The sequence below is a fragment of the Podarcis bocagei genome (assembly GCF_964188305.1).
Source record: "Podarcis bocagei genome assembly, chromosome: 4".
Classification (NCBI taxonomy): Eukaryota; Metazoa; Chordata; class Lepidosauria; order Squamata; family Lacertidae; genus Podarcis; species Podarcis bocagei.
The window spans coordinates 79,345,101-79,372,913 of record NC_138128.1 but is presented as its reverse complement, the minus strand read 5'-3'; the positions used below and the strand labels follow the sequence as shown (position 1 = coordinate 79,372,913).

General features: G+C 43.2%; 1 protein-coding gene across 6 annotated transcripts in view; it reads left to right on the top strand.

The window, feature by feature from the left end:
• The window catches only part of GRID1 (glutamate ionotropic receptor delta type subunit 1), a 740,600-nt gene that overhangs the window by 656,229 nt on the left and 56,558 nt on the right, over window positions 1-27,813 (top strand). For all 6 annotated transcript variants that reach the window (XM_081190826.1, XM_081190825.1, XM_081190827.1 and 3 more), the window contains exons 9-12: window positions 1,743-1,844; window positions 4,199-4,396; window positions 8,084-8,408; window positions 11,810-11,948. In XM_081190826.1, coding sequence (XP_081046952.1) covers window positions 1,743-1,844; window positions 4,199-4,396; window positions 8,084-8,408; window positions 11,810-11,948 — 764 coding nt within the window. The remainder of the gene's footprint in view (window positions 1-1,742; window positions 1,845-4,198; window positions 4,397-8,083; window positions 8,409-11,809; window positions 11,949-27,813) is intronic.

Genomic DNA, 27,813 nt, shown 5'->3' with positions numbered 1-27,813 from the left:
AGCGTTACAGCAGCCAGTGTGAGACAATGCGGATGCTGAGGTTTGTTTGCTTCGTTTTTATTTTAGTGAATGTGCTGGAAAGGAAATTGATTGATTTTACAGAAACCACATGCATACCCCTAATGACTGCTACAGAATGCAGTTTTAAGTTTTGTAAGTCATAAGTGCTTAAGGGTGATCAGGGCTGGCCCAGGACATTTTTCTGCTAGAGGCAAAACACAAAATGCCACTCCCGCCTCTGCTACATGCCTGCATGCCAAAGAACACCCACTGTACATCTTTTTGGCATGTGCCCACTGCTGCATTCACACACAAACTGCCGCCTAGGCTAATGGTGGAGAAGGTGGCGATGGCAAGTGGCATGGAGACTGGATCTGCTGTCCCACCAAGCTTTCTGGAGCCCGCTGCCCTGAGGCGACTGCCTCACCTTGCCTCATGTGTGGGCCAGCCCTGAAGGTGATCATAGGATCCAGAATTTGTGTACTGTTAAAAATGAAGAAAAAAAGTTACTTCCAGACTTTGGTAATAAGCTTATATCTACATCTGAGATCACGGAACAGTGCCTCTCCTCTCATCACATTAAGACAAGGATCTGACCAAGTCTGTGGCTTTTTCTCAAAGTGGGAGGAGTTTCCGCCTTTGTTATCTTTGAAACATGTGTGCCATTTACTGTGACAGGCCATTAGATTTGATGGACTTTCCAACTTTATGATGCTGTTCTGTGTGAATATAGTTTTAAGTTTTGCAATTATTCAGCTTGCTTAATTTATCAGGTTGGTACAATGTTCCACATGGTTCATATCCCTAATGGCGCCTTTGCTACCACTGCGCCATGGCGCTTGGACAGCTATTACCACCCAGCGCCTTTAGCTTTTCAGAGGGCTCAACCCACCCCAATACTCTGCTCAGGGAGGGAGGCCGCACCTTGGCGCCACTCTGCTCAAGAAGCCGATAAGCCTCTCTCTGGTTCCTCTCCTCTGACGATGTCCCTCAACGCTCTGAAGCTGACTGTGCGGCTGGCGGCAGCTCCGCTCCCTATTTTGTTGTTTATGAGCAGACCAGAGTGAAGCCTGCTCCAACTCAGTCTGCTCCGGTTGCCCTGCCCCCCAGGCCACTACACATAGATCAAAATTTGAATCTGGGTTTGGTGGGAACCCAGAAGGCCCCACCATGGCCAGGGGAACGGAGCAATGGTTGGCAAGACGGTGTGGCTGCAGGAGGACGGGGAAGCCACGCACCGGGCCACAAATGTCGCCCATTGCTGAACTGGGTGAACTGCCATTAATGTCTTAGCATGCATGATTAAACAGAGTATGCATTACAGTCCAGATTTGTGGTGTCAGATACCTGTTTCAGATGCTTCAAACCAACACTGATTCAAGTCAGAAATGCAAAAATGCCCTGAGATGAATGTGCATAATTATGGGCACAGAACTCCTAGGCAACCATTTTGATAAAGAGACAAACAATTTGCTGTAGACTAAAGATGTACAAAAATGATCTATAGGAACGAATGTTTTGAAATAATACAGGCGGCCAATGTTCTTGTGCAACCCATTTAAAGCTCTGTAATTATGATCATAAAATTGTTTGGATAACAGAACATTTCGTTCTTCTGCTCTCTCAGCCTTTTCTGTGTTTTCACGCATCTTTCTCATCTAACTCCTCTTTGAAGTATTTTATGCAAAGATTACAAATGTATTATTTCCTTTTCATATTTGTTGTGTTATTTCCATTTGCAGTTGGCAACATGGGACTCTGAGAAGGGGCTGAACGGCAGTCTGCAGGAACGGCGCTTGGGCAGTGACTTGCAAGGATTAACACTGAAAGTGGTGACTGTCTTGGTATGACCATATTTGAGTTGAGGAAGCAAAATGCTCAGAAATGTTACTTGCTAGTCTCTCTCTTTCCCCCTCTCTCCCTCCCTCCCTCCCTCCCTCTCCTTCCTTCCTTCCTTCCTTCCTTTCTTCCTTCCTTCCTTCCTTAACCCATCTTTTATTTCCCCTACGCATACACTTTAAAGGTTTTGTTCAGTTCTCTTGTCACCTGCAGCACATTATGCATGGTATTGTCTAATCAGGAAAACAGCCATGAGAATTTCCATTTTTGCAGATTCTCCACTGCAAGGGCCATGTGAAACTAGAGTTTATGAATGTTGTGTCAAGGTATCAAAATGTTACTTATGTATTGCCTTTTTATACCACCTTTCTGCCAAGGCACCCAAGTTGATTTGCAATTTAAAATACTTAAAAAAAAAGGTGCATAGAATAAAGAGCAGGCCATTGACAATCAATTGATGAACACAGGAAACAGTCAGAACACTGGTCCATCTAGCGCATAATTCTTTGCGGTCTCCCATATTCCATTGCAGTACAGTATGGTACTTATGTAACACTTAGAGCTAATAAATATATACTAGTAGGGGGTGCCCCCCTGCTCACTTTGCTTGCCATGCTTGCTCTCCCTGCCTCAATTTTACATTGCCCAGGGTTTCCCTCTCTCTGTTTAAGGTGGGAGAACTGGAGATTCAAAACTCCCTCTCCTCTTAGCCCAACTCCACATCACAAAACCTTTCCATTCCACCCCAGGTTTATCTCTAGCTGTCCACCCGTGTGGGGGGACTATATCTGTCCTCTACCTCCTTTGTCATGTAGGGCAGAGTAGGAGTTGAGATTCCTGTTAACTCTCAAGTGCCTCCCCACACAACTCTCCCATGTTTACCTCAAGTTACCTCCCCCTTTTTTGCGCTTGTGTGGGGAAACCCCTACCGCCACACCTTCTAGGCTGGGGTCAAACCAGTCTCCCTCCCCACACTCTAAACTCCCTCAGCAGACCCAAATCCTTATCTCCCGCACCCAAGTTCCCACTCTTAATTTAAAGCAGGGGTAGGCCTCTTCATTCTTTTCAGTAAGCGCTTTCATACCAGGCAGTATGTTTGGGGAGTGGATGAAATAACGTGAACACAAGGAAGTTGCCTGAACAAACTTACCCCAGCATTACCCTCCATTTGGCTTCTCCTGCTTTTTCTATTGCTTTGGGAGTCCAAGGTAGGATGGTCAACATTCCTTCACCTGTTAACTTAGCAACAGTGCTTAAGCTTCCTTAGCAAAGGTGCTGCCTGCCAAAGGTGCTGCCTGCCATCTTAGAGTTGTCTCCATGCTTTGTTTTATAACTTCCTTTAGAAATGTCCATTGACAATGATAATGAGGTTTTTTTAGAGGTGTGGGATTCCACGCACACACTAAAATGTTGCAGGGTGCTATCTGACTTATGGCTCAGATTTTGAACTAAATAAACTAAATAGAGAAAGGCTGATTCCTAACCTACTGCAGCTCTGGAAAAAGAAAAACCTACAATGTACTTGCAAAAACAGCACCTAGCTTAGAAGTTATTTGCTGCGTTGAACATTGTGACCTCAATATGTTGTTTTCTTTCTGTATCAAAAGTGTATGGGCATGCCAGTTGCTTGTTTGTGATGTCAAATCCAAGTTGAAAAGAGACTCTAGTCTGCAATATGATGTATGCAAGCCCCCTCCACCTCGCAGCTTCAATTCTTTGTCCCCCCTCCCTTTTGCTTTTGCTATTCTCTAAGATCACAGTGCATTAAAGCAACTTAGAGTGCTTCAGTGAGATCTTTAGGACACCCCCCCCCCACACACAATCTGTTATTCGCTTTCTCCCCTCCAGCTGTTAAGGGTCATGATCAGATCTCCTGTCTGTCCAGGAGGTGAGCTGTTCTACCCCCGAGAAGATGTCAGCAGCACTTTGCATAGATAGCCAAGAGCAACGGCAGTAAAATCAGTTGGGCTGGCATCCCCCTGGCAATTGAGCGTGTAGACTATGTCATATTGAAACCATCACCCTACAGGATCCCTTGTCGTCTTGTGGTTTCCAAAGTGCAGTTCCTTAACTCTCAAAGTACCTTGGGGGGCCAGCCACTCTAAGATTTATTTTTGGGTTGGTTTAAAATTATGAATAATGGAAGAATGAGTAACAGATTTCTCACTTTTATCCTGGAAGTCTTTCCCTGCCCCCGCCCCCCCTTGGAAAGTCAATCCAATAAATGTGAAGCTAAAGTGCTGGAGGCTTGGCAACATTACCATTCTGGGTGCCATTGATACCGTGAGCTGGACTATCTTTGATTAATCAACTTTAAATTTCCATTTAAGCATCAGCTTAAACCTTGCTTTGTTCTCAGGAAGAACCTTTTGTTATGGTGGCTGAGAATATACTTGGACAGCCCAAGCGCTATAAAGGATTCTCCATTGACGTCCTGGATGCACTTTCGAAGAATCTGGGCTTCAAGTATGAGATATATCAATCTCCAGATGGCAGATACGGGCAACAGCTCCATAACAGCTCATGGAATGGCATGATTGGAGAACTAATTAACAAGGTATATAGGGCAGAAAGATGATATATTCTGTGAACTGCCTTGAGACCTCCGGGTATAGGGTGGTATATAAATTCAATTACCGGTAATAATAATACAGTCATACCTCATGTTACGTTTACTTCATGATACATTTGCTTCATGATTACTTCCGGGTTTCACCGCTTGTGCATACTCAGATGCGCAAATTGATGTCACACGCATGCATAGAAATAGTGCGCAGACGTGCTGCTGCGGGTTGCGTTCTATTCATGTTGCAAATGGGCCTCTGGAACGGATCCCATTCACAACCAGAGGTACCACTGTAATAATAATAATAATAATAATAATAATAATAATAATAATAATTGGAGAATGAACTCAACAAGGCAATCCTATACCTGCCTAATCCCTTATACCTGCTTAATGAGACTTACTCCCAGATAAATAGGTATAGGATTTGACCTAAATTGAGGATATGTAACATGTCAACAACAGAGGATGAGATGGTTGGACAGTGTTCTCGAAGTTACAAACATGAGTCTGACCAAACTGCAGGAGGCAGTGGAAGACAGGAGTGCCTGGCGTGCTCTGGTCCATGGGGTCACAAAGAGTTGGGCACGACTAAACGACTAAACAACAACAACATGTCAACTATATGGAGCCACTTTGCCTGTCTCAAAATATTGCCACTGTAATTATTAAAGGACTAATATTTGGAATATTGCCTTTCTAACATCAAAATGTACATACTTGGGATGTGCCAGAAATCCTTGGAAGATTTCATTAGCCTTATTGAAACAATATCGGCTTATTTTGAATATCTCAGATATTTTACCTAAAGACAAACTTCCTGTTTCAATTTAGCCTATAAGTGAAATCCTAGGAATCTCTCCCTGTGAAACTTTGCTAGATTTGTCAACACACTTTTTTTGGTTTCCCCTTGAAATTCTGAGGAGGAATTTGGAATTGCACTTGAATTTTTGTTTAGAGGAGAAATCCAGTGGCCACTCTAAAACAGATAACTTTGTGAAATGGCTAAAGGATGGAACTTACAAGTAGGGGTGTACATTATATGCACACAACAGCAGACTATGAATTCCCCTTACATGCTTTATGGCATCTTTTCTGCTATCGCTTTCTTACTAAAAGCCACTCCACCTTGATTTCCAAGTGGGCTAGATGCATGCTTTTTATAGTAATGCTATTTTATAATGAACAGTTGAGTGGTTTCCCAAAGAGCAAGTTATAGTTTTGCCTTAAAAAGAGAGAGAGAGACTTTTAAAATGTAGAAAATGGAAAACACATCTCAAAGTGATTGAGTCACAACTGATTTGGGGGCACTTGTGTTCACTTGGATTAAGTGAATGCTGCTTAAAGCAAAGCGGAACAGATTTCACCATTTAATCCTTGGGAGCACAGATGCTGGAATATATTTTGTAGGAAACATCACTTCATTTCTGACCGAGGTTGAACATTGTCATAGCGATAGAATGAAATCTTAGGCATTTATATTCAATGGTGTGGCCATTTCCTAATACTTTTGCTCTATTGCGTTATACTGTATTGCTTGTCACCTAGCATATCTGCTCGGAGAAAGTTTAAGATGCAAATGAAAGCAAAACATGACATCAAAAAACTGTTATGGCTATAATGCTGTACAGGAATATCCTTAATCTTATCACTATTTCAAAGCATCTCGGTAGTGGCGTCCACCCTGTGGAACGCTCTCCCATCATATGTCAAGGAAATAAACAACTATCCGAATTAGGAGACATCTGAAGGCAGCCCTGTTTAGGGAAGGTTTTAATGTTTGAAGTTTTATTCTGTTTTTAATGTTCTGTTGAAAGCTGCCTGGAGTGGCTGGGGAAGGCGGCGTAGAAATTTATTATTATTATTATTATTATTATTATTATTATTATTATTATTATCCTGGATGTTCATGTCACCTTTGTTCTTTGTTTGTTGCTTTGAAATAACAGACTCAGTCCTCAGAAAATCAATCTGCTTTGGGAGCTATTCAGGATAGGCTATTTTGCGCATGTGAAAAAAGCTACACATGAGCAGGGCTGAGCATGCAAAGCTTCACCTCCAAGTTGTAGAACAGCCTTTCTCAACCCTCGACAAGGGTTTTCCAAATTTGGGCCTCCTGCAGTTTTTGGACCACAGTTCCCATCATCCCTGACCACTGATCCTGCAAGCTAGGGATGATGGGAGTTGTAGTCCAACAACATCTGGGAACTCAAGATTGAGAAAGGCTGTTGTATAGGGAGAAGCTGTGTCGTGGAAGGCCTTGGAGAAGCTCCCTGCTTTAGTCCATCACCTTCCACAAGTGGAAGTGGGAGCTGGTATAGAGCTCATATGCAAATCCCACACACAGGCAGAATGCCTGGGCAGGACTATGGGGCTCCTCTTTTGATCTGTCCATTTCCTGCTAAGTGTTAACGGGACACCATCAGCATGTTATTCTTCACAGCAAAATCGTTTTAGGAATGCAAACTTCTCCACCTTGTTTCCAATTGTTCATTTCTATTCATCGTTGCAGCACAATTCATGCATTGATGTAGGGTACAGTGCGTACAAAAACAAGTTAGCACATAAGATTAATAGTTCATACAGTGAGTTGTATGCAGTAATAAGCAATCACCAGCACCCTGTGCTTTCTTCTTCATAATGGTTCAGTGAAATGTTTTGCACATCTAGAATGGTTTTGGAATTGTGTTTTTCAAAGAGCAGCCCCACATATGCCGCAAATGGGAAGGTGTTGTGGACAAGGAGGGGACTTTCCAAAGGAGCTTTGTTATGACATAGGCTGACCTACTGTTTCACTTGAAGCAGTCAATAGTCGCAGTTCCACTCAGCACATCCCAGCCTTTTGAATCCCAGACCTTGGGTACTGAAATTTTTTTGAATGGATAAGGGTCCTGCAATTATAGTTCATTTGCATACGCAACAAAATCATGCCGTGCATTCCTCCCCCCCTGGACTTTACCATTTAGTCTGAATGTTCTTCACAACGCCCTCTCCCCTACAAAGAAAGGAAGCATGCAAGAAAGAAAGGCTCCCACTGGTATTCTAGTTTTCTATGGGTAGAAAATCCGTTTCTTTCTTTCTTTGTTTTATAATGGTAGAACATTGAAACCTTCATGCCATCACCTGCAGCCTAAGAAGGAAACAGGAGAATTTCCACCCAAAATTAATTAACTCACTGCCCTTATGCTAAGCAGGGCATCACATCCTTCCCCCACCAGAATCTGTGTCCACACCAGTGATAATGTCACCAGCCCTTCTTCATTCTGAAGGACTTAAAATATGCAGAGGCCAGTGCCAGTCCAATATGTTTTGTTGCCTGAAGCGGAACTCAGATGGCATCCCCTCCTTGCTTTAAAAAGCCTTACAGCACCATTTAGGCATCAGTTCATCTATTCCCAGCTCTGTGGTGCTTCCTGACGCCAATCACTTCATCCTGCAGCTCGGCAGGGCTAGATATGCATTTTTTTTTCCTTTTTGCAAATAGCCAGAGTAGATTGCTGCATCTAGTCCTGGTCTTTGGTGGAGTGGGACTTGTTTATTCCCCTTTCCGCCATAACTTTTTTGGAGCAGAACCTAGCAGTTTTTCTCCCTCCTTCCCACCTTTCCTTTGCTGCTGAATGGCAAATAGTTCCACTGGACCAGGAAAGGCTCTGACCATTGTTTCTGTTCCCTTTGCAGAGAGCTGACTTGGCCATCTCCGCCATCACTATCACACCGGAACGGGAGAGTGTTGTAGACTTCAGCAAGCGCTATATGGATTATTCTGTAGGAATCCTGATCAAGAAACCAGAAGAGAAGATCAACATCTTTTCTCTCTTTGCCCCCTTTGATTTTGCGGTGTGGGCTTGCATCGCTGCGGCCATCCCTGTTGTTGGCGTCCTGATATTTGTGCTGAACCGAATCCAAGCAGTAAGAGCCCAGAACTCTTCTCAGTCCACTGCCTCCGCTTCCTCCACACTTCACAGTGCCATTTGGATTGTGTACGGGGCCTTTGTTCAGCAAGGTACTTGGTCAAGTATTTTTCTGTCTGACAAAAAACCCACAGTACTGATGGCTATTCACTACTTTTCAGTCTCAGCACAAAAGGGTAGGCTGTGGACTAACCTTTCACAAATAACTGCTTGAAGGGTACATTACAGAACTTGTTCTGCTACTGACAATATGCTTTGAGTTGACATAGCGTGATTTCACAGCACACAAAACATGTATATTTCTGTACTCCGAGCTGCTTGTTAAACTCTCATTTTCAGTTGTTGTTATTTTATTTCTCCCTCACACTTTAAAAGTAGTATTCTAGGGCAGTGATACACAAAACACTATGTTGGTCTTTTAAGCTGACCCAAAATAATCCGTTTGTGCCAAATTATATACTTGTGAGTGAACAAGGCATGATTTTATTATTCTTTATTAAATTTCTATACCGCCCTTCGCAGGGTGGTTTACAGTATACCCCCACATATAAATTATTCTACTTTTGAAAACACCCATATAAATATGTTGTGTTTGTTATTTTAGGACATTAGGAGGGTAGTATTTTATGGCTTATGTAAATGTGCTGAAGTTTCCCCCCACTATATATATTTATATTTATAGCAGATTGTTGTAGTATTTATGCTTTGTGGCTATAAAAAAAGCCTTAAGTGCCATTAGTCTTAAGTGCAGGGTGAACTTTTTGAAAAGTGACTGAAGTAAAAATTACTCGCAGCGGTCAAGAGCTGCTAACTGTAGCTCCAGTTGATGTGCATTGCCCTATAAAAGCTAGCTGAGCCTCTGAAATAAATTTTCTGATACAAGGTCTGTCTCAAACGCACAAGCTACCTTGCCTCTTTGAGCCCAAGCTACTGGAGCAGAAGAATCCCAAACAACTCTCACATATGTTATGCATATACAACCCAGGTTTCCTAAAGTAACCAGCACATAAACGGATAAATACAGAAATGCGTGTACCTCTGAAATAACATGTATGTTGTAATACAGTTACATAATTACGCTGCAAAAATGTAGATGACTATGAATGAGCTGCTGAGGTATTAGAGGGCACTCAGTAAAATAGGCAGTCCGATGTAAACAAGACTCGGTCAGAGTGAAACTGCCAGATTCAGTGTATAAATCTGTTTAATTCCTCTTCCATCCCTGTTTTGAACATGCGGAAAATCCTCACCACATTATTTTGTTGTTCTTATAGCTAAACTCTGTATGTGAATCTGATCAGTGACTGAAAGAGCAGAGGTTAAAGGGCAAGAGGAATTTTCCATGGAGTGCAGGGTCCACTGTGGCATTCAACACTAAAAGGACGTCCCTCCCTAACTGCTGCACTCTTTTTGCAGTGTCAGTATTATACCTATTTTCAGCCTGTGCTCCTACTGGGGGGAGAGTTAGTGCAATGCATGCTGTAGCCGGCAGTATCTCATCATGCAGTGAAGCAGACTCCTAAGAATGTAACTGGATCAGATCAAATTCCATTTAGCCCAAATAGATGCCTCTAGAAATGCAAAAAGGGGGACAGTAAATAATGACAACAATGATCCTACCCTGCCTAGTGTTTGGTAAATAATAATGTGAAGAGTAGATTAGAGCTTGTTCCATTATTCCTTAACCTTCCACAAGTTAATAGGAATGATCCAGCTACATATAAAAATCTTCTGGCCCTTTAATTTCAAAGTTAGAGATAAGCAAATCTGTAACCAAAAGAAATAGAATTGTAGAGATCTTCTTCTTCTTCTTTTCTAGATTATTCCCAAATGTGTTCTTTGGTCAACTGACTTCACTTGAAGTCTTGCATTTCAAGCTGAATTTTGTTGATTACCGCATGGAAGTAAACCCCCCCCCCTTAATTACAAGGATACATCTTGCAAGGTTGTTAGAAAAGAAATTGGGAGAGGAGCAAGATGCAAAACTTTTAATGGGAAACGTTGCCCACTAAATGTGGTCTCATTGAGATAGTTGTCTCACAAGCTTCAGTAATATAAAAAAGAAGCACTTTAAATTAAGCAACCAACAACAGGTGTAATCAAAGATCGACTGATAGCGAATGTGCCTTTGAATTAAAGGAGAAGCACAATTGTGTAGGAATCATCTCTCCCCATAAATGATTTAAAAACACAGCAAGAAATGATATAACTAACGCCATAGTCTCTTGCTCATAATTTGTTTTATCTTAATAAATAACTAACGCCACCATCTTTGCTTGGGGTGATTAGTTTTGGTCAGGCTTGTATAGTTTTCTATAGTATAGTATGGGGATTTTCAGCTTTTTGCTTCCTATACCATTACACTTTCCTTTCTAACTGTGGGATATGAATGCAATAAATAAATAAATGTGATGTTTCACTCACCCTAAATATGGTTTCGCATGACCAGTTTGTCCCATTACATGGTGATTTTTGACAACACACTGAGGAAACACTGTGGGAAATGTTTTTCTTTGGGTTGTGCCCAATAGAGGTGCCATCAAGATCTGAAGTGAATTTAGCTTTTTAACAAGCAAAATCTTTCTGAATTTTAGGAGAAGCCAAAAGAGTTTCACTAAAGCTGTGGACGCTTCTCAGTGAGTTCTAGCTTTTAGTGGATTACTTCTAAAACGGAATGCAAAGCACAATTGGAAAGTTTCCCAAAGCTTCTGAGGGATTTTGAGGAAATCACAATGTTGACAGGACCAGGGAAACTTCTCAGAAGGGTTCTGAACATTCCCAGGTCAAATATGTATTTGCCTCAGTATGTCCAAATTTTGATGAAGAACATGTTTATATTAGTAAAATGCCCATGAGACACGTGCAGGTCCAGTGTCTAATTTTAGACATGTTACAAGGAGTGCTATAAACCAAGAAGAAGCAATAAAAATATGTCATTAATGTTTTGATGTTTTCGAATATGTTTCAGTAAACCACTTGGGAATTTCAGAGCCAATTTACACATTTATTTAACTCACCTAGTAAGAGGTGGTGGTGCAAATGACAAATAGGTTCTCCGATGGTTAAATATTACTTTATAGTTGAATATTCCTCCCTGCCCTTAAAAACTAGTTATCTCAGGGATTGGGATGCAGACTATTAAACTCCCTAACATGCACATTTTTGTCATGGAGTGTGGCTTCCACCCACCATGGCCGTGTATTCAAATAAATAACCTTCAACCTGTAGTGTAAAACTTGATCTACACAAGCAGACAGTTCACATGGTACAGAGTTCGCAGAATTGTAGCATTTTGTCTTTTAATCCCCACAATTGTGTAAATGTGTGTTTCTTTTTGTGTGTGTGTACATCCAGCTTTTTATGATGATGTTCATTAAAATACAAAAGTTGTGGGCTTAGAATGCTAACAGATAACTACCAGACAGGAGTTACAGACCGGCATTAGCCTTTGTAAATAAGTTCCCAAGAGCTCACTCATTTTCTTATATTTCAGGTGGTGAATCTGCAGTCAATTCCATGGCAATGCGGATCGTGATGGGTAGCTGGTGGCTCTTCACTCTTATTGTGTGTTCATCCTACACAGCGAACCTAGCGGCGTTTCTCACTGTGAACAGAATGGACAATCCTATCAGGTAAGAGCTTTTCCCTACTACATAGCCGAGAAACCGGAACATTTAAATAATAATAATTATTTATTATTTATACCCCGCCCATCCAGCTGGGTTTCCCCAGCCACTCTGGGCGGCTTCCAATATTAAAATACAATAGTCCGTCAAACATTAAAAGCTTCCCTAAACAGGGCTGCCTTCAGATGTCTTCTAAAAGTCTGGTAGTTGTTTATTTCCTTGACATCTGATGGGAGGGCATTCCACAGGGTGGGCGCCTCTACCGAGAAGGCCCTCTGCCTGGTTTCCTGTAACTTCGCTTCTTGCAGGGAGGGAACAGCCAGAAGACCCTCAGCACTGGACCTCAGTGTCCAAGCAGAATGATGGGGTGGAGACACTCCTTTAGGTAAACTGGACTGAGGCCGTTTAGGGCTTTAAAGGTCAGCACCAACACTCTGAAATGTGCTCGGAAACGTACTGGAAGCCAATGTAGGCTTTTCAAGACCGGTGTTATGTGTTCTCGCCAGCTGCTCCCAGTCACCAATCTAGCAGCCGCATTCTGGATTAGTTGTAGTTTCCAGGTCACCTTCAAAGGTAGCCCCACATAGAGCGCACTGCAGTAGTCCAAGCGAGAGATTACTAGAGCATGTACCACTCTGGTGAGACAGTCCATGGGCAGGTAGGGTCTCAGCCTGCGTACCAGGTGGAGCTGGTAGACAGCTGCCCTGGACATGGATTTAACCTGTGCCTCCATGGACAGCTGTGAGTCCAAAATGACTCCCAGGCTGTGCACCAGGTCCTTCAGGGGCACGGTTACCCCATTCAGGAACAGGGAGTCCCCCACACCTGTCCACCTCCTGTCCCCCCAAAACAGTATTTCTGTCTTGTCAGGATTCAACCTCGATCTGTAAACATGAAGAAAGGTGTATTGGGCAGGAAGGAGGGCATTTGAAAAAGTTTGGGGACAGCAGTTGCAGTTTGTGAGAAATACCCACTTGGAATGAAAAAGCCTCATTCGCCTAACTTTGTTTTGCCATCGCTTATCGGAAACTAATTCAAAATTTCCTCTGAAACTGTCAATGCTGGGAAACTGCAGTGCTATTATTTATTGAAAAATGTTAATTCTGCTTGAGAGGCCAGGCTCTAGGATCTGCCATATGGCTACAGCTGCACAGGCTCATGAAGCAAAAACTATAGAACATCTGGCCTTAATGTTTGCGGGATGTATTTGTGTAACCTCAGTTGTATGTGTCATTTCATATAGTTATGCGCCGAAAATTGCACGTGCGTAAGGGAACACGCTTCCACAGCGTGGTTGCACTGAGAGCAGCAGAGGTCTTGGAAGCAGTAGAGTGGAAGATAGTACACATCATATATCAGCATGGTAAATCTCCCTGGCTTATAAAAGTACTTCATAGTTTTACCCTTAGTAGAACATTTAGCCTTTTTACCTTTCTCTGTGTCAGTGATTAAAACTTCCAGCCATTCATCCTGAGGTGCAATTGCATCCAGCTGTCAACAAAATTGGCAAGAGCCAGCTTCCAGCTGATTCGTTACAGTCAGTGATAATGTACAAAGGAGACAGCAAGACAATTTCATCTGAAGACACCTGCTTAAATATATACATGTAATTTTCTTCCCACATTTCTTTCTGGAAACATTAATTGATTCTTCCCTCTCAAATTAACACTAAAGAACTATTTGCAGGCCTCAGTCCTTTCCAGACCCTCCAAGTGTCCCTATTTTCCAGGGACAGCCTCGGATTTACAAAAGCCATACTGGTTTCTGATTTGATCCCGGAATGTCCCACTTTTCCTTAGAATGCTCCTATTTCCATCTGGGAAATGTTGGAGTGTATGGTAGGAAGCCTCTATTTACATTGGATAAATGTTGGAAGGCATGGAGTTATGTGACCCATGAGCCAAGGAGATGAGAACTATACATCCTTTAGAACAGTGTTTCCCAACCACTGTTCCGTGGCACACTAGTGTGCCGCGAGATGTTGCCTGGTGTGCCGCGAGATGTTGCCTGGAGGGAGGCAAGCGAGTCGGGCGGCGAGAGGCGGGGTGGCGGCGGCGAGGCGAGGCTGCCCAGCGCGGGGCTCTCGCCGTCTGCCTGCCTGGCTGCCTGTGAGCTCGGCGGGCAGCGCCTCCGTCCGCAGCGCCCGCCTCGCGGCTCTCATTCCCTGCCCCTGCCAAAGCTCACCCAGCCAAGCCGCGCTCTCCTTCCTGCCTCGCTTTGCTGCCTCCTCCCCCCCCCCACCCCCAAAGCTTGGAGGTTCCCCGGCAAGGGGGAGGAAAAAAAATTGAAACTTACACTTTTGTGCGTCCCTCCCGGCGTGACGCTGCGCGCTGACGTCACAGGGCTGTAATGGTGGTGTGCCTCGAGATTTTTTTCATCAAACAAGTGTGCCTTTGCCCAAAAAAGGTTGGGAAACACTGCTTTAGAAGACATCTGAAGGTAGCCCAGTACAGGGAAGTTTTTTAATGTTTAGTATTTTTTATTACTTTTGTATGTTGGAAGCCACTCGGAGTGGCTGGGGCAACCCAGTCAGATGGGTGGGGTTCAAATAATAAAATTATTCTGCTTATTCTGGAATAGGACGTTCCTATTTTCATTTGAGAAATGTTGGAGGATATGCCTTTCCCTGTTGCTGGAGTAGATTAGCTCAGTTCTAAAGAAGCTGAAAGTGCCCTTTGTTTCTCTGAAAACCTTCCAGCTCAGCAGAAGAACTCGTGCTTGAGTGCTGCCATATTCTGCATTTGAAATTCCTTACCTGTTAAAATTATCCATGGAGCACTTTTCTCCACTGTTACCTCCAAACACAAAATACTCCATGACTGCATTCCTTCCATGATAGACTGTATGGCTTAGCCTTTCAGCTTGTATCTCGGTTTTCTATGAGTTTTCTTCCCTTGAGCTCAGTGATAATCTCTTTACGTGCCCAGGAGCCATGACCTGCCATCCCGCAACATGTCTTGAAAGGACAACCTGTGACAATATTCTTTTGGTTCAAATTAGGCCACAACATTACTGATTCCAGATGGGTGTGGTTTTGGCATAGACATTGGGTATATGTCTATGCCAGTGTGGTGTAGAGAGCCAGTGTGGTGTAGTGGTTAAGAGTGGTGGACTCGTAATCTGGTGAACCGGGTTTGCGACCCACTCCTCCACATACAGCTGTTGGGTGACCTTGGGCTAGTCACACTTCTCTGAAGTCTCTCAGCCTCACTCACCTCACAGAGTGTTTGTTGTGGGGGAGGAAGGGAAAGGAGATTGTTAGCTGCTTTGAGACTCCTTAGGGTAGTGATGAAGTGGGATATCAAATCCAAACTCTTCTTCTTGTTGTTTCAACCAGCCCACCTTTTGGTTTATTCTCCAAGGGGTTGAACCAGTGGTGAGGAAGTCCTATGACATATGCAAATAGGTGCTTCCCCACACAGATCACTACTGAGGAGAGCTGTGGCCCTAGACCCTGCCAGAGCATCCAGACAGGAGCACCTCCTCTAGGATCCCTTTAATGGGTTACTCAATTCCCTTGGAGGGACTTACAACCTTCCCTCCGACTATGACCAGGTTTTTTGCCCAATGCCTTACCCACCAAAGTTGTTACAATTGCTATGAAGTAGGCAAAAACTCCAGGTCGGCCAACTGACCAGAAAGACAAATACCTCTCCAGCCCCTAATATGGCAACCAATCATAATACACAGCAAGGTCAGGAAACAAATGCTACCCCCAAGAATGGTAGGAGCTGGTCTAACGGCCGGGCAGTTAGGAGGGAGATTCAGTAAAACTGAAGTGCCGTGTGAGGGGCTGGCACTCTTTATATACTCTGGGAGCAGACCTGAGTGAAGGCTACAAGGGGCCCAGTCAGGCTTGCTTGCTGAACATGCCCGCCCCTTGTTCTGGCTGCTATTGGCCCATTTGCAACCAATTCAAATGCTTCCCAGCCAGCAGAAGAGGTTTTTTACATCTCCTTTCTGCTGAGGACCCAGCCAAAGAGTCTGTGGAGGCAGCAGGATGCACCATGCTGCAATGCCACGGTACCCTTGGCAGTTTGCAATATACAGTGGTACCTCGGGTTAAGAATTTAATTCGTTTTGGGGGTCCGTTCTTAACCTGAAACTGTTCTTAACCTGAGGTACCACCTTAGCTAATGGGGCCTCCTGCTGCCGCCGCACGATTTCTGTTCTCATCCTGAAGCAAAGTTCTTCACCTGAGGTACTATTTCTGGGTTAGCAGTCTGTAACCTGAAGCATCTAGGGACGCGGGTGGCGCTGTGGGCAAAAGCCTCAGCGCCTAGGACTTGCTGATCGAAAGGTCGGCGGTTCGAATCCCCGCGGCGGGGTGCGCTCCCGTCGCTCGGTCCCAGTGCCTGCCAACCTAGCAGTTTGAAAGCACCCCCAGGTGCAAGTAGATAAATAGGGACCGCTTACTAGCGGGAAGGTAAACGGCGTTCCGTGTGCTGCACTGGCTCACCAGATGCAGCTTGTCACGCTGGCCATGTGACCCGGAAGTGTCTCCGGACAGCGCTGGCCCCGGCCTCTTAAGTGAGATGGGCGCACAACCCTAGAGTCGGACACGACTGGCCCGTACGGGCAGGGGTACCTTTACCTTTAACCTGAAGCATCAGTAACCCGAGGTACCACTGTACTAGGAGAGCTTCTGCATGGAATGGGGTGTGTGGAAGGAGAAGTGTTCCATTAGATGGTTTAGGCCAGCCACTCTCTCCCAACTCCTCAACAATTTTCAGTGGGGTGATGTTAATACTGATCTGCGTTTCACTGTTGTGAGAAGTATCAAGAGCGTATGTGTGAAATACTTTGGGCTTTCTCAAATGTTTTGTAAGTAATGATATGTATCAGCACTAAACCACACATTGTGTGTATATACATTGTAAATAAAAAATAAAGGACCCCTGGACAGTTAAGTCCAGTCAAAGACAGCTTTCTGGGTCATGTGGCCAGCATGACTAAACTGCTTCTGGCACAACAGAACACTGTGATGGAAGCCAGAGTGCACAGAAACACTGTTTACCTTCCCACTGCAGCAGTACCTATTTATCTACTTGCACTGGTATGCTTTTGAACTGCTAAGTTGGCAGGACCTGGAACAGAGCAATGGGAGCTCATCCCATTGCATGGATTCAAACCGCTGACCTTCCAATCATCAAGCCCAAGATGCACAGTGGTTTAGACCACAGTGCCATCCGTATCTACACACACACACAAACAACAACAAAAACATCCCAAGTTCAATTCATGTAGGTTTGGGACAGATTTCTGTCTGATTCTGTGGAAGCTTCCTCAACCTTGGCCCTCCAGATTTTTTGAGACTACGATTCCCATCATCCCTGACCACTGGTTCTGCTAGCTAGGGATCATGGGAGTTGTAGGCCAAAAAATCTGGGGGGCCAAGGTTGAGTAAGCCTGAAATAGACACTACTGAGCTAGATGAACCAACAGTCTTGACTGAATAAGGCAGCTTCCTTTGTGCCTAGAAAACCTTTAGCATGTTTTATCTGGAAGGCGTTTTCTGGCATTCATTTCTGTAAGGTACTTTCAAACATTATATGATTATTGCCATTTGGATGCCAAACTCTCATCTGATTCATCCAGTGCCAGGCACAGAGTCCTGCTGTGTGTTTCTTGTGCTAATGCATATTGCTTTTGCTTTTTTTGAATGGATTTCCAGTTCTCCAAGCATTATAATTACACATAGTACAGAGCAGCTGTTTGCTACTTTGAGCTTCCCCAGGCTTGTAAGGAACACACATCTGAATTACCGTATTTTTTGCTCTATAAGACTCACTTTTTCCCTCCTAAAAAGTAAGGGGAAATGTGTGTGCATCTTATGGAGCGAATGCAGGCTGCGCAGCTATCCCAGAAGCCAGAACAGCAAGAGGGATTGCTGCTTTCACTGCGCAGCGATCCCTCTTGCTGTTCTGGCTTCTGAGATTCAGAATATTTTTTTTCTTGTTTTCCTCCTCCAAAAACTAGGTGCGTCTTGTGGTCTGGTGCGTCTTATAGAGCGAAAAATACGGTAGGTTTCTTTTCAGAAATAGATTCAGGACATCAAATCATAGCTGCCAGTCACACCCACTCATCTGAAAACCAGTCATCTTCCGAGATTTCCTCCCAGTGTTAGTTTGCTAACCCCTCTCCCCCCATGTTACTATCCTGCCCCCTCAAAGAATGTTTGACTGGACTACAATGCCCTCTTCCCACTATTACATGATTCCTTTCCCTTTTATTCTCATCACAACCCTATAATACAGCAATCTGAGAGAAGACCACCAAGGCTGAGTGGAAATGCAATCTGAATCTCCTCCATCCGAGTCCAGTGCTTTTCCCAACACACCACTTAGGGCTGACCCAACTATGGGTGTCGCTTGTCCACTCTGCCTTCCTGGAGCCATGGCATCTGCTGTGTAGCCCAGGCCTATGTGTGCCTGAATTTAATTAGAGATGATCTGGATTCCCATGTTGCTGCTTGTTTGCAAGGATAAGTGTGTGGAGTTTGCAACTACATACATATTCTAGGGCACCAGGTTCAGGCGCACCCTTCTGGTAATAATTAAGTGCCACGCTAAAAACAAACAAAGTAGGACACATAGAAAGTAGGCTGTCTGCAAATTCAAAGGCATTTCAAATTAAAGCCTTTGTCAGATAAGCTTTTACATTTGCAGTTTTTTATGAATATTTTAGGTACGTCTGTTTAACTCTGTTCCTTGATTGCACACACAGAGTGTGTCTGTTTATATAATCATATCTATTGTCTGGTGATTTGGAGTGTTGTCAGAATTTGGACCTTAATTCCCAAGTTTTCATGTTCGTTTATGTCAAGGTTGAAAATCTAGTCAAGTAAGACCCCTATTAACATGATCTTCCCTTCTTTGTTTTCTTGAGGAGAAATAATCACGTACATCAGCATTTACACGGAGCACCCAGCCCACAAGTGATCTTTTGTGTGTGATGCATTCCACCTTCCCCACCCGTTTCTCTGCCCATGTCGGTCTGTTTTAAAGTCTTTCAGCCAGGGAGCTGCCTCTTTAAAATGTATTGGTCAGCATCTAATAATTTAGCCCTTTACAAATAAGATAAGATGATGCTGAGCCTTTGGCTCTAACCCTTTTGCTCTTGATTGTCATTCCCCTTTCTGCTGTCACCACTTCCTAGCATCTTCCTGTTGTTAAGGGTGGGGTGGTTCCATAGCAACAATAGAATTTCACTACTGTCGGGATGTATAGAGGCAGCACATTTCCCAGGCAACCATACAATGGCCCCGTTCATTCTTTGTACGCAGAGGCAGATTTACGGGAGCGTGGTTGGTTTGCTCACACCAGGTGCCAAGCCGAGGGGGCACCGGAACAGTGACTTAGAACGGAAGGCAAGAGAGTGGGGGCACTGAAATTTGAAAGCCCAGATTCCGCCACTGTTGTCTGTATAATAAAAGAGGATCAGATTTGTGGCAGAAACTTGCCACCCCTTTGCCCGCTACTCAAGAGATAAGAATCCACCCATCAAATAAATACATAGGTGGACAGAGCCTGATAGAAACCGTACTAGAACCTTAGAGCAGGAGGAATACTAACAAAGATGTCTTGGAAAGGGTACAACATTCACTGAATGTTGTTTTTCATGAGACAATCTTTAAAATTCCAGATCAACTGAAATGAGGTTGTAAACCCCCTCTTGCATCTTCCGACCATCTGCATTTGTGAAGATTGCCCCAGTGTGGTATACGTGACTTTCCCAGGGCTTTCCAGGCTGTCTAATAGAAGAGATGCCTTTGCTTATAAATTAAGCCATGCAGGAAATAATCTCAAATGCCTCATAATTAAGTGTCTCTAGCTTGTATTTAGGGATAGGGATACACATTCTGCAATATTGCAAACTCACCTTGCCAACACATTATTTGTGATCCTTGTCAGCGAATCTGAGGCTGGATGCTTGGTGATCCCTGGAAGGCCAGTGCTTGGTGTTAAAGGCCCATCTGCCCTATGGGTGAGCCGGCTCTGAGCAACACTGTTTCATAGTTGAAAAAGCTTAAGTGCATCTAAAAGATAGTGATAGAAACAGACTAGCACAGAAACAAACAGGCATAATAAATTAGCAATATTGAACCTGTTTAACAAATTCCAGTAATGTAAAACTGAGCCAACAAAGTTTGTATAACTATCCAAAGGACTTTTTAAAAAGCATAGTCTTCATCAGTCACCTTGAAGTAGTCTAGTAATGGGGACTGACAGACCTCACTTAGGAAGCCATTCTATAGAATGAAAGAACGCTAGTCATGGTTGGCACCAGTCCTGCTTCCTAGATAATTATCAAAGTGCAGAGATGGAACTTACAGAAGTAGGCACATGCTCAGGCACCAAGTAATTAATAATAATAATAACTTTTATTTATACCCTGCCCTCCCTGGCCAGAGCTGGGCTCAGGGTGGCTAACACCAGTAAAATTACAGTAAAAACATAATGGGGGGAAGGGAGCCAATTTAAAATACAGGTTAAAATGCAATTTAAAATGCAGCCTTATTTTAAAAGTAGCCCATAGATCAAAACCATAAGGGGAGGGAACATAAGGGTCAGACTGAGTCCAAACCAAAGGTCAGGCAAAACAGCTCTGTCTTGCAGGCCCTGCGGAAAGATATCAAGTCCCACAGGGCCCTAGTCTCTTGTGACAGAGCATTCCACAAAGTCGGGGCCAGTACTGAAAAGGCCCTGGCCCTAGTTGAGCCCAATCTAACCACCTTGCGACTTGGGACCTCCAAAATGTTGTCATTTGTGGACCTTAAGGTCCTCCGCAGGGCATACCAGGAGAGGCGGTCCCATAGGTACGTGGGTCCTAGGCCGCATAGGGCTTTACTAGACCAGCACCTTGAATTGGGCCAAAAAAAAATTGGCAGCCATTGCAAATCACGTGGAACTGGTGTGATAGAATAAAATGTCTAGTTTTCATTAGCATTTCAATCTGATAACGTAGAGACAGGCAGGAAACCTCTTTCTGTTACGTGCCTGTCATTGACATCCTGAGAAAGAATCGGCCATGATGGGCTTAAGTTTAGTACGAACCCTTGGAGAGATGAAAAGGGTTTACCAATTTATAAAGTAAGGTAGCAAATGTTCCCCAGTGGGGATGGCCTACACTATTCATAAGAAGAGCTGTACATTATAATTTCCACAGAGTGCACACTACATGTTCTAGCAATCAAACGTCTCTTTGGTATTTCTCTGCATTTCCCCGTTGCTTCCTTGAAGCACGAACTGCTCTCTCCTCTTTCTCTTTCCGAGCTGTGGAAGCAACATCAAGGAAGCATACTTTAGAGCGCGCCCTAGAACTTTTAATACCGCAAGCCCTGTCAGAGTCAAGAACTTCAAAAGGAGTCCTTTGTAGACTTTCTTTTCATAAGACTAATGGGATTGCCAAAGTGAGAGTCCCAGTGACCTCTGCTTGTTCTGATTCCATAGCAAAGTTCCAGATCTACCTTCAGTTTATTAACATTTTCCAGTGCATTCGTTATCAGTGAATGGGATTATGAAAGGGAAAATAATGAACCACCAGCACTGTAGGTCATGCAAATCAGCACCATTTAATTAAAGCGCTATTTTTTAAACCACTCCACAATAATACTTTTATTGACTTCTATATTGCAAGTTTGTAATTTCATTTATTTATTAGATTTTCATTGCCCCCTAACCTGGATGGAAGCACCATTTGTCTCACAGAGATGCCAACAAACTTTTTCAGAGTTAGGCCCAGGAATGAGCTACTAGGGCTCAGTAATGTTTGCCTCAAAATAAGAGATAAGAATTCAAAGCCCCGGGATTCTTCTGCAGCTTAGATTTTAAAAAAGAAAAATGAGAGGGAAAAGGCTTATTGAATAAATAGCTTCTTAAAGAAGATAGGGGTTAGAAGCAAAAGCCCATACCCCAGTGGGAGAGTGGGCTTTTTGCAACTAGCATGATCCCCCCCCCAATATAGTTCTTCAAAGCAGCTCCCCAGTAAAGTGATAAAGACGGTTGACAATGACTCTGCAAGGAGGCTGCGTTGAAGAGCTATCCTTGGTGAAACTGGGAGGGGAACAAAAGCCCATCACTATCAAATATACTTGGGCTGCAAGGATCTCATACAGATGGACTTTCTCTAAGAGTAGCTCTTCAGCTGAGCTCCCTTGCAAAGCCATTGACAACCATCTCTGTTGCTTTGCTAGAGGGCTATGTTGGAGAAGTACATCTTGGAAAACTGGAATGGGGGCCAGAATCCCAACCCTGTGGAAGACTATTTTACCCCAAGGTTCCTCTGTGGGCCTTGGGGGGTGGGGTGGGCTTTTTCATCCTGTTTTCCTGGGGACATCTCTTCAAAGCTGCAAAGCCACATGGAAACATCAGCTTCCCCAATGGTTCCTCAGCGAGCTGAGCTTTTTGCCAATGCTTTGGTAAATATATCAGCCCAATTCAAAGCCAATCTGAAATGAACTGATAGGAGCTGGCTGGCAGCTCCCAGTCTTGGCTACCATGCTTCTTTACAGCACTGCACATGATACCATGGTCTCCTTGGAATGTGATGTTCAGTTTTAACTGGTCAAAAAGAAAATCTGGCCAGCTCAGCTGCTAAATATAGCCAAGTCACGGTCAACTCTTATATAAATGATTGCCTTTTAGAACTGTTAGAATAAACAAATAATTATGCTAAATGTCAAAACTAATCTGTTCCAGAGAACCCTTTAATCATGCCCTCTCAGAATCTTTATCAGGCACTATGCCAAATTACCGGTACATGGAAGCCCCTTTTAGCCCAAACAATCTCAGTGGACTCTCTGGTACTTCTGTTTCCTGTGTCACTGGAGTGATTGTTCTTGTGTTTATTTTTTCCTGAAGTCTGTATTCCAGTTCCTAATGTGACTCGCCTTTAAGTTAGAACACATGGCTAGCTGGAGAAGCAGAAGGCAGAAATTCTCTAGTGATGGTTTCAAGATGTGGTCCATGGACCACTAGTGGTCTGTGAGCTTCATTCGGGGGGTCCATGGCGTATCTGTGGAATTGAGTCTGAAGATGGAAGATAGCATATTCATCATGTTAAATATCCATATGATTTTTTAATTGCATTTTATTGATTATTTAGTTTCTTATATTGTATATTCAGTAAAATACAAGATATAAGAAATAAAATAAGCAATTAAAATACACTTAAAAAATCATAAAGCATCTGGCTCAGGCAGAAAAAATCATTAAGTGATCTGCCAAGACCATCAGCAATTTTCAGGTGGTTTGTAGGAAAGAAGAAAATGGTAACCATTGCTCTAGTGATAATCACACAACAGTTGCTGCTCCTAAATGAGGAATGTGTGACCTTTATTCCTGCAAAGGGGTCCTCGCTAAGGATGGCAATGTATCAGATATTTTTTTCCTTCATAACTTCGATCTTTGTTGCTGAAGTTTTGATAGATGCGTCTCCAAATCTGAGTAGCTGGATAAAAAGATATGAAGCAGGTGGAAAGCAAATCTACATAGATTATCAAGGTAGTTTGTTACTTCCATTTTAGGCAAAAGCATTTGTCATTCGCCAGATGTGTCTGATTCAAACAGAATGGTTTCATGCCAACTTTATGATACACTTGATTTAGGTAAATGGCTAAAACCTGCTGTTGGGACTGAGTTGCTCCTTATTTCAGCCTATCACTTTAGTTGCTTTTCTTTCTTTCTTTTTACTATTAATTATATTGCATGTATTAAAATACTTTGCTTTAGTAAATGCGTTAACCCTTTAAGCTTACTCAAATAGAAGACAAAATAGCATAGTGATTGTTTGAAAACGTTCACCCCGCAATTATGCTCATTTTTGTGTCTTGGTTGAAAAGTGTAGCCATCTGTATAAATTGCTCTTAAGTGCCTTTTATTTTGTTCCGTTTCCACTTGGCAAACAAGATTACCCTGTAGTTGATGCTTCCACCCTCCCTCACTCCCTAGACCTAAAGCTAATGAACAAACTGGAGCTCTTCTCTAAACTGATTTATGCATAGAGGAATGCAAACAAACACCCCACACCACTGAAAGCTCCTTCTAAGTAATAAAGCATTTGGAGAATAAAAACTTAGAATATAAAATGCATTCACCACTATTAGAGCTGCTGCACTCACACTCAGGATGGGTTATATCCAGCCTTTCTTCCATGGAACTTTTGGAGATGTACATAGGGGTCTGGGGGCAGCCTCCCATTTGGGCATTGAGGCTACCCCTGTTTAACTGCTCAATCTCCTGGGATTAGTTTTTGGCACATCACGGTTTTTCAGTCCATAGCAGCTAAGTGACAAATGGGGTGCTTTCAAGTGAGCTCTTAATATTTTGTTGATATCTCACAAATGGCTCACTGTGGCAACGGGGTTCTAAAAATTATTATTAATTATTCTATTATTAATATTCATTAAATTTGTATGTCGCCCTATCCCCGCAGGTCTCAGGGCAGTTCACAGGATAAAATCACAGTATAAAAACACAAAATACATAATCATTTTTTAAAAAACAAAACAAAACCAGGAACAACCCAATAACCCCTGCCCAACACATTTTTAAAGGGCGAGTGCCAATCAGCCCAAGCCCTGGTTAAAGAGGAAGAAGAGAAGAAGAAGAGTTTGGATTTGATATCCTGCTTTGTCACTACCCGAAGGAGTCTCAAAGCAGCTAACAATCTCCTTTCCCTTCCTCCCCCACAACAAACACTCTGTGAGGTGAGTGGGGCTGAGAGACTTCAGAGAAGTGTGACTAGCCCAAGGTCACCCAGCAGCTGCATGTGGAGGAGCGGAGACACGAACCTGGTTCCCCAGATTACGAGTCTATCACTCTTAACCACTACACCACACTGGAAAGTTTTTGCCTGGCGCCTAAAGGTGTATAATGAAGGCACCAGGTGAACCTCCCTGGGGAGAGCATTCCACAAATTTATTGCATTTCCCCCAGAAAATGTAAAAACCAGATTAAACAGGGGAAATATAATCTGGCATGTTGATACTGAAGACCATGCTACAAGAAAGAAAGAAAGAAAGAAAGAAAGAAAGAAAGAAAGAAAGAAAGAAAGAAAGAAAGAAAGAAAGAAAGAAAGAAAGAAAGAAAGAAAGAAGCAAGCCTGCATGCATGGCAAGCACAGATTCGACAATAAACACCCATCTGCAACCACCTAAAATCTAAACTCTGCTGAGTCCTCTTCCTCTCTCTGATGACTGACTCTGTCTATGGCAGTGTGGCTAAAAGTCACCAGTCCAGTCTAACAAAAGTCCTGTAAGGGTCCTGCAAATAGATGCTTATATAGTCCATACCTTTTCTTCAGTATCTGAGCAATATATAAAGCAGGATACAGAAATGCAACATAGTGTTTCCTCTTGGCAAGAAGTCTGCTATGACTCTGTGAGGAACATATTATTTTATTTGGCTTTGTGCAACAGATTTCTGTGCTTGTCACTTAGATGGAAAGCTCCGGAACTGCTAATAGTGAAGCCCGAGGCAGGAGAAATCTTGTTCAGCATGTGTGTGCAAGATTAATTAATACTAAGTCACCATGAATAAATGATAGTAAAAGCCCTTGTTTCTCCTTGAAATGTTTAGTTAGTGGTTTTGTGTCACTTCTGTGTTTAACCTAATTGCATTATTTGCTTCTTTTCTTTGCGGCATCTGAAATCCTACAATTGATTGGGTTAGGCTGGCAACTGGAGTAGGGGAAACAAGTGTTTTCTCAGCCATTTCACTCAAAATTACATGTTTCATGTCTACAATATTTCAGGATAGGGTGAAAAAAATTGGGGGGTAGGAAGAGAATCAATGCGGCTTCGGTTTTGGTTCTTCCAGAAGGCTTGGGAAATCTTGGAAAATTCAAAGTGGCAGCCACAATTCAAAATGGCAGCCTCCTGGTTAAGCATCTAAAGAAAAACACATACTTTTACAGGAACTCACTATTTTGAAGGTGGTTATTTTGCTGGTTTGTGCCCATGGCACATCCAATTTATCTGGATGAAAAAGAGTACAGTCTGTGTCAGATCCAAATACCTCCTCCTGCTGCATTCCTCTTCTCTCCTGTGAATGAAGATGTTTCTGACATGAACAGGGGTCCCCTGTATTACATGAACAAAACATTCCCCTGACTATCAGAGGACATAGGGAAGCATTCTTATCTGCACATTTCCACATGCAGCTCAAAGCCACAGGACAGTATCCATGAATATATTTGCTAGATATCTTGCCTATCTGACAGACTTGGTTTTAATCTTTCAAATACCTGTGCATATGCTAAAAAAATTATGAAAATGTGCACTTAAAATTCAGTGACCATCGGTCACTCCTAAGACAGCATTATTCACAAAGGAATATGTGATACACATAATAGAATTCCATTTCTCTACAGGATGGGATTTCATGCAAAATGCATTTGCTTTGCTGTGCTTCAGTTGGTCCGGTCTACATTGTTAGACTTGCTATAGCTGCAGATTCCCGCTGTAATTAACCAGATCTTTTTATGCATTTATTCTTCCCTCGCTGTTGCTGTGTCATGTGTGTTGCAGTGTATGCAGCCACAAGGCTTCAAAACATGTGTGACTGTCACTGAAGCCCTTTCTAGTTTGGGCTCAGGGTGGGTGGGTGTGTTTAATTTTTTTTTAATGATTCCCCCTATGTTTTAGTTGTCCCTATTTTATGTGTAAGCCACCTAAAAAAATGTTTAGGGGTACTCTCATTTCGACTCAAGACAATCACCATTTTATAATTCAAATGGGGAAAAATAAATACAGTAAATACAATGAAACTGACCAATCACCATGCCAGATTCCAACTCCTACTTCACATATTAAACAATCTCTTCTGAGGAAACACCGTGACAGGAAATGAGGTCACCATTGGGGGTAGCAATGGAACTGACAATTCACTATGCTAGAGAAGAAACTTAAAATGCTATTTTTTAAACTATCTTCTCCTGTTAGATTCACAAAATGTTTAAGGGTATGTGTACCCCTGCGTCCCCCCAGAAAACCCCCCACTAATAATAATAAGAAGAAGAAGAAGAAGAAGAATACTGTTGCAAGGACTGTCTTCTATTAACATTCTGACTTGATGTTTTGCCTCATAACCCCCCATCTTCATAGGTGAAGTTGGTGATGATATGGAACAGGGCCTTTGGGGCAGCACCACCGAAGTCAGAGCTTTCCAAACTTTTCATGTTGGTGACACAGTTTTTAGACATGCATCATCTCTCAAAACAGAAATGCAGTTTCACTAGCAAACTGGAGGTTGAACTAACCCCTTTCCAGCCCCCCAGAAGGAGTATGGGGAGTGTTCGTGCAACGCACCTACACACTGTAACTAACACACTAACTTGTTGTGACATATAGTTTGGAAAGTTGCGGCCTAAGTTGTTTGACTCTCTTTCTCTCTTTCTCTCTGAACATCTGAATGGATTCCAGGACAGCCCAACTTTTCGTACCAAGGGCCACAAGCGCACTTTGACATGGCGCCTGTGGGCCACACATTGCCTCGTCATGTGGGGTGGGGAGTGAGGCCAAAATTTGATGCCCCCCTCAGCCCTCATGCTGCTTTCCAAAATCCAGCTGAGTGAGACATCAGGCTATGAAAGTGCTACCTAAGCTTTAGGAAGGAGGCAGAAGTACTCTTAAGACACAGCCAGAGCCTTCACACCTCCTTTCCAAAGCCCCTCAATTACCTGTCTTGGGAAGGATGCACAAGGGCTGGGAGGAGGTGCATCAAATGTTTCTGAGGGCCGCCCAAAAAGGCCTTGAGAGACACATGCAGCCCCCAGGTCAGTCATCAAACCACCCTGCTGTAGATCTTTCAATCTGCTGTAATGGGTGAAATTCAACTAACAAGTCCCGTCAGTGAAAGCCATGGGCAAA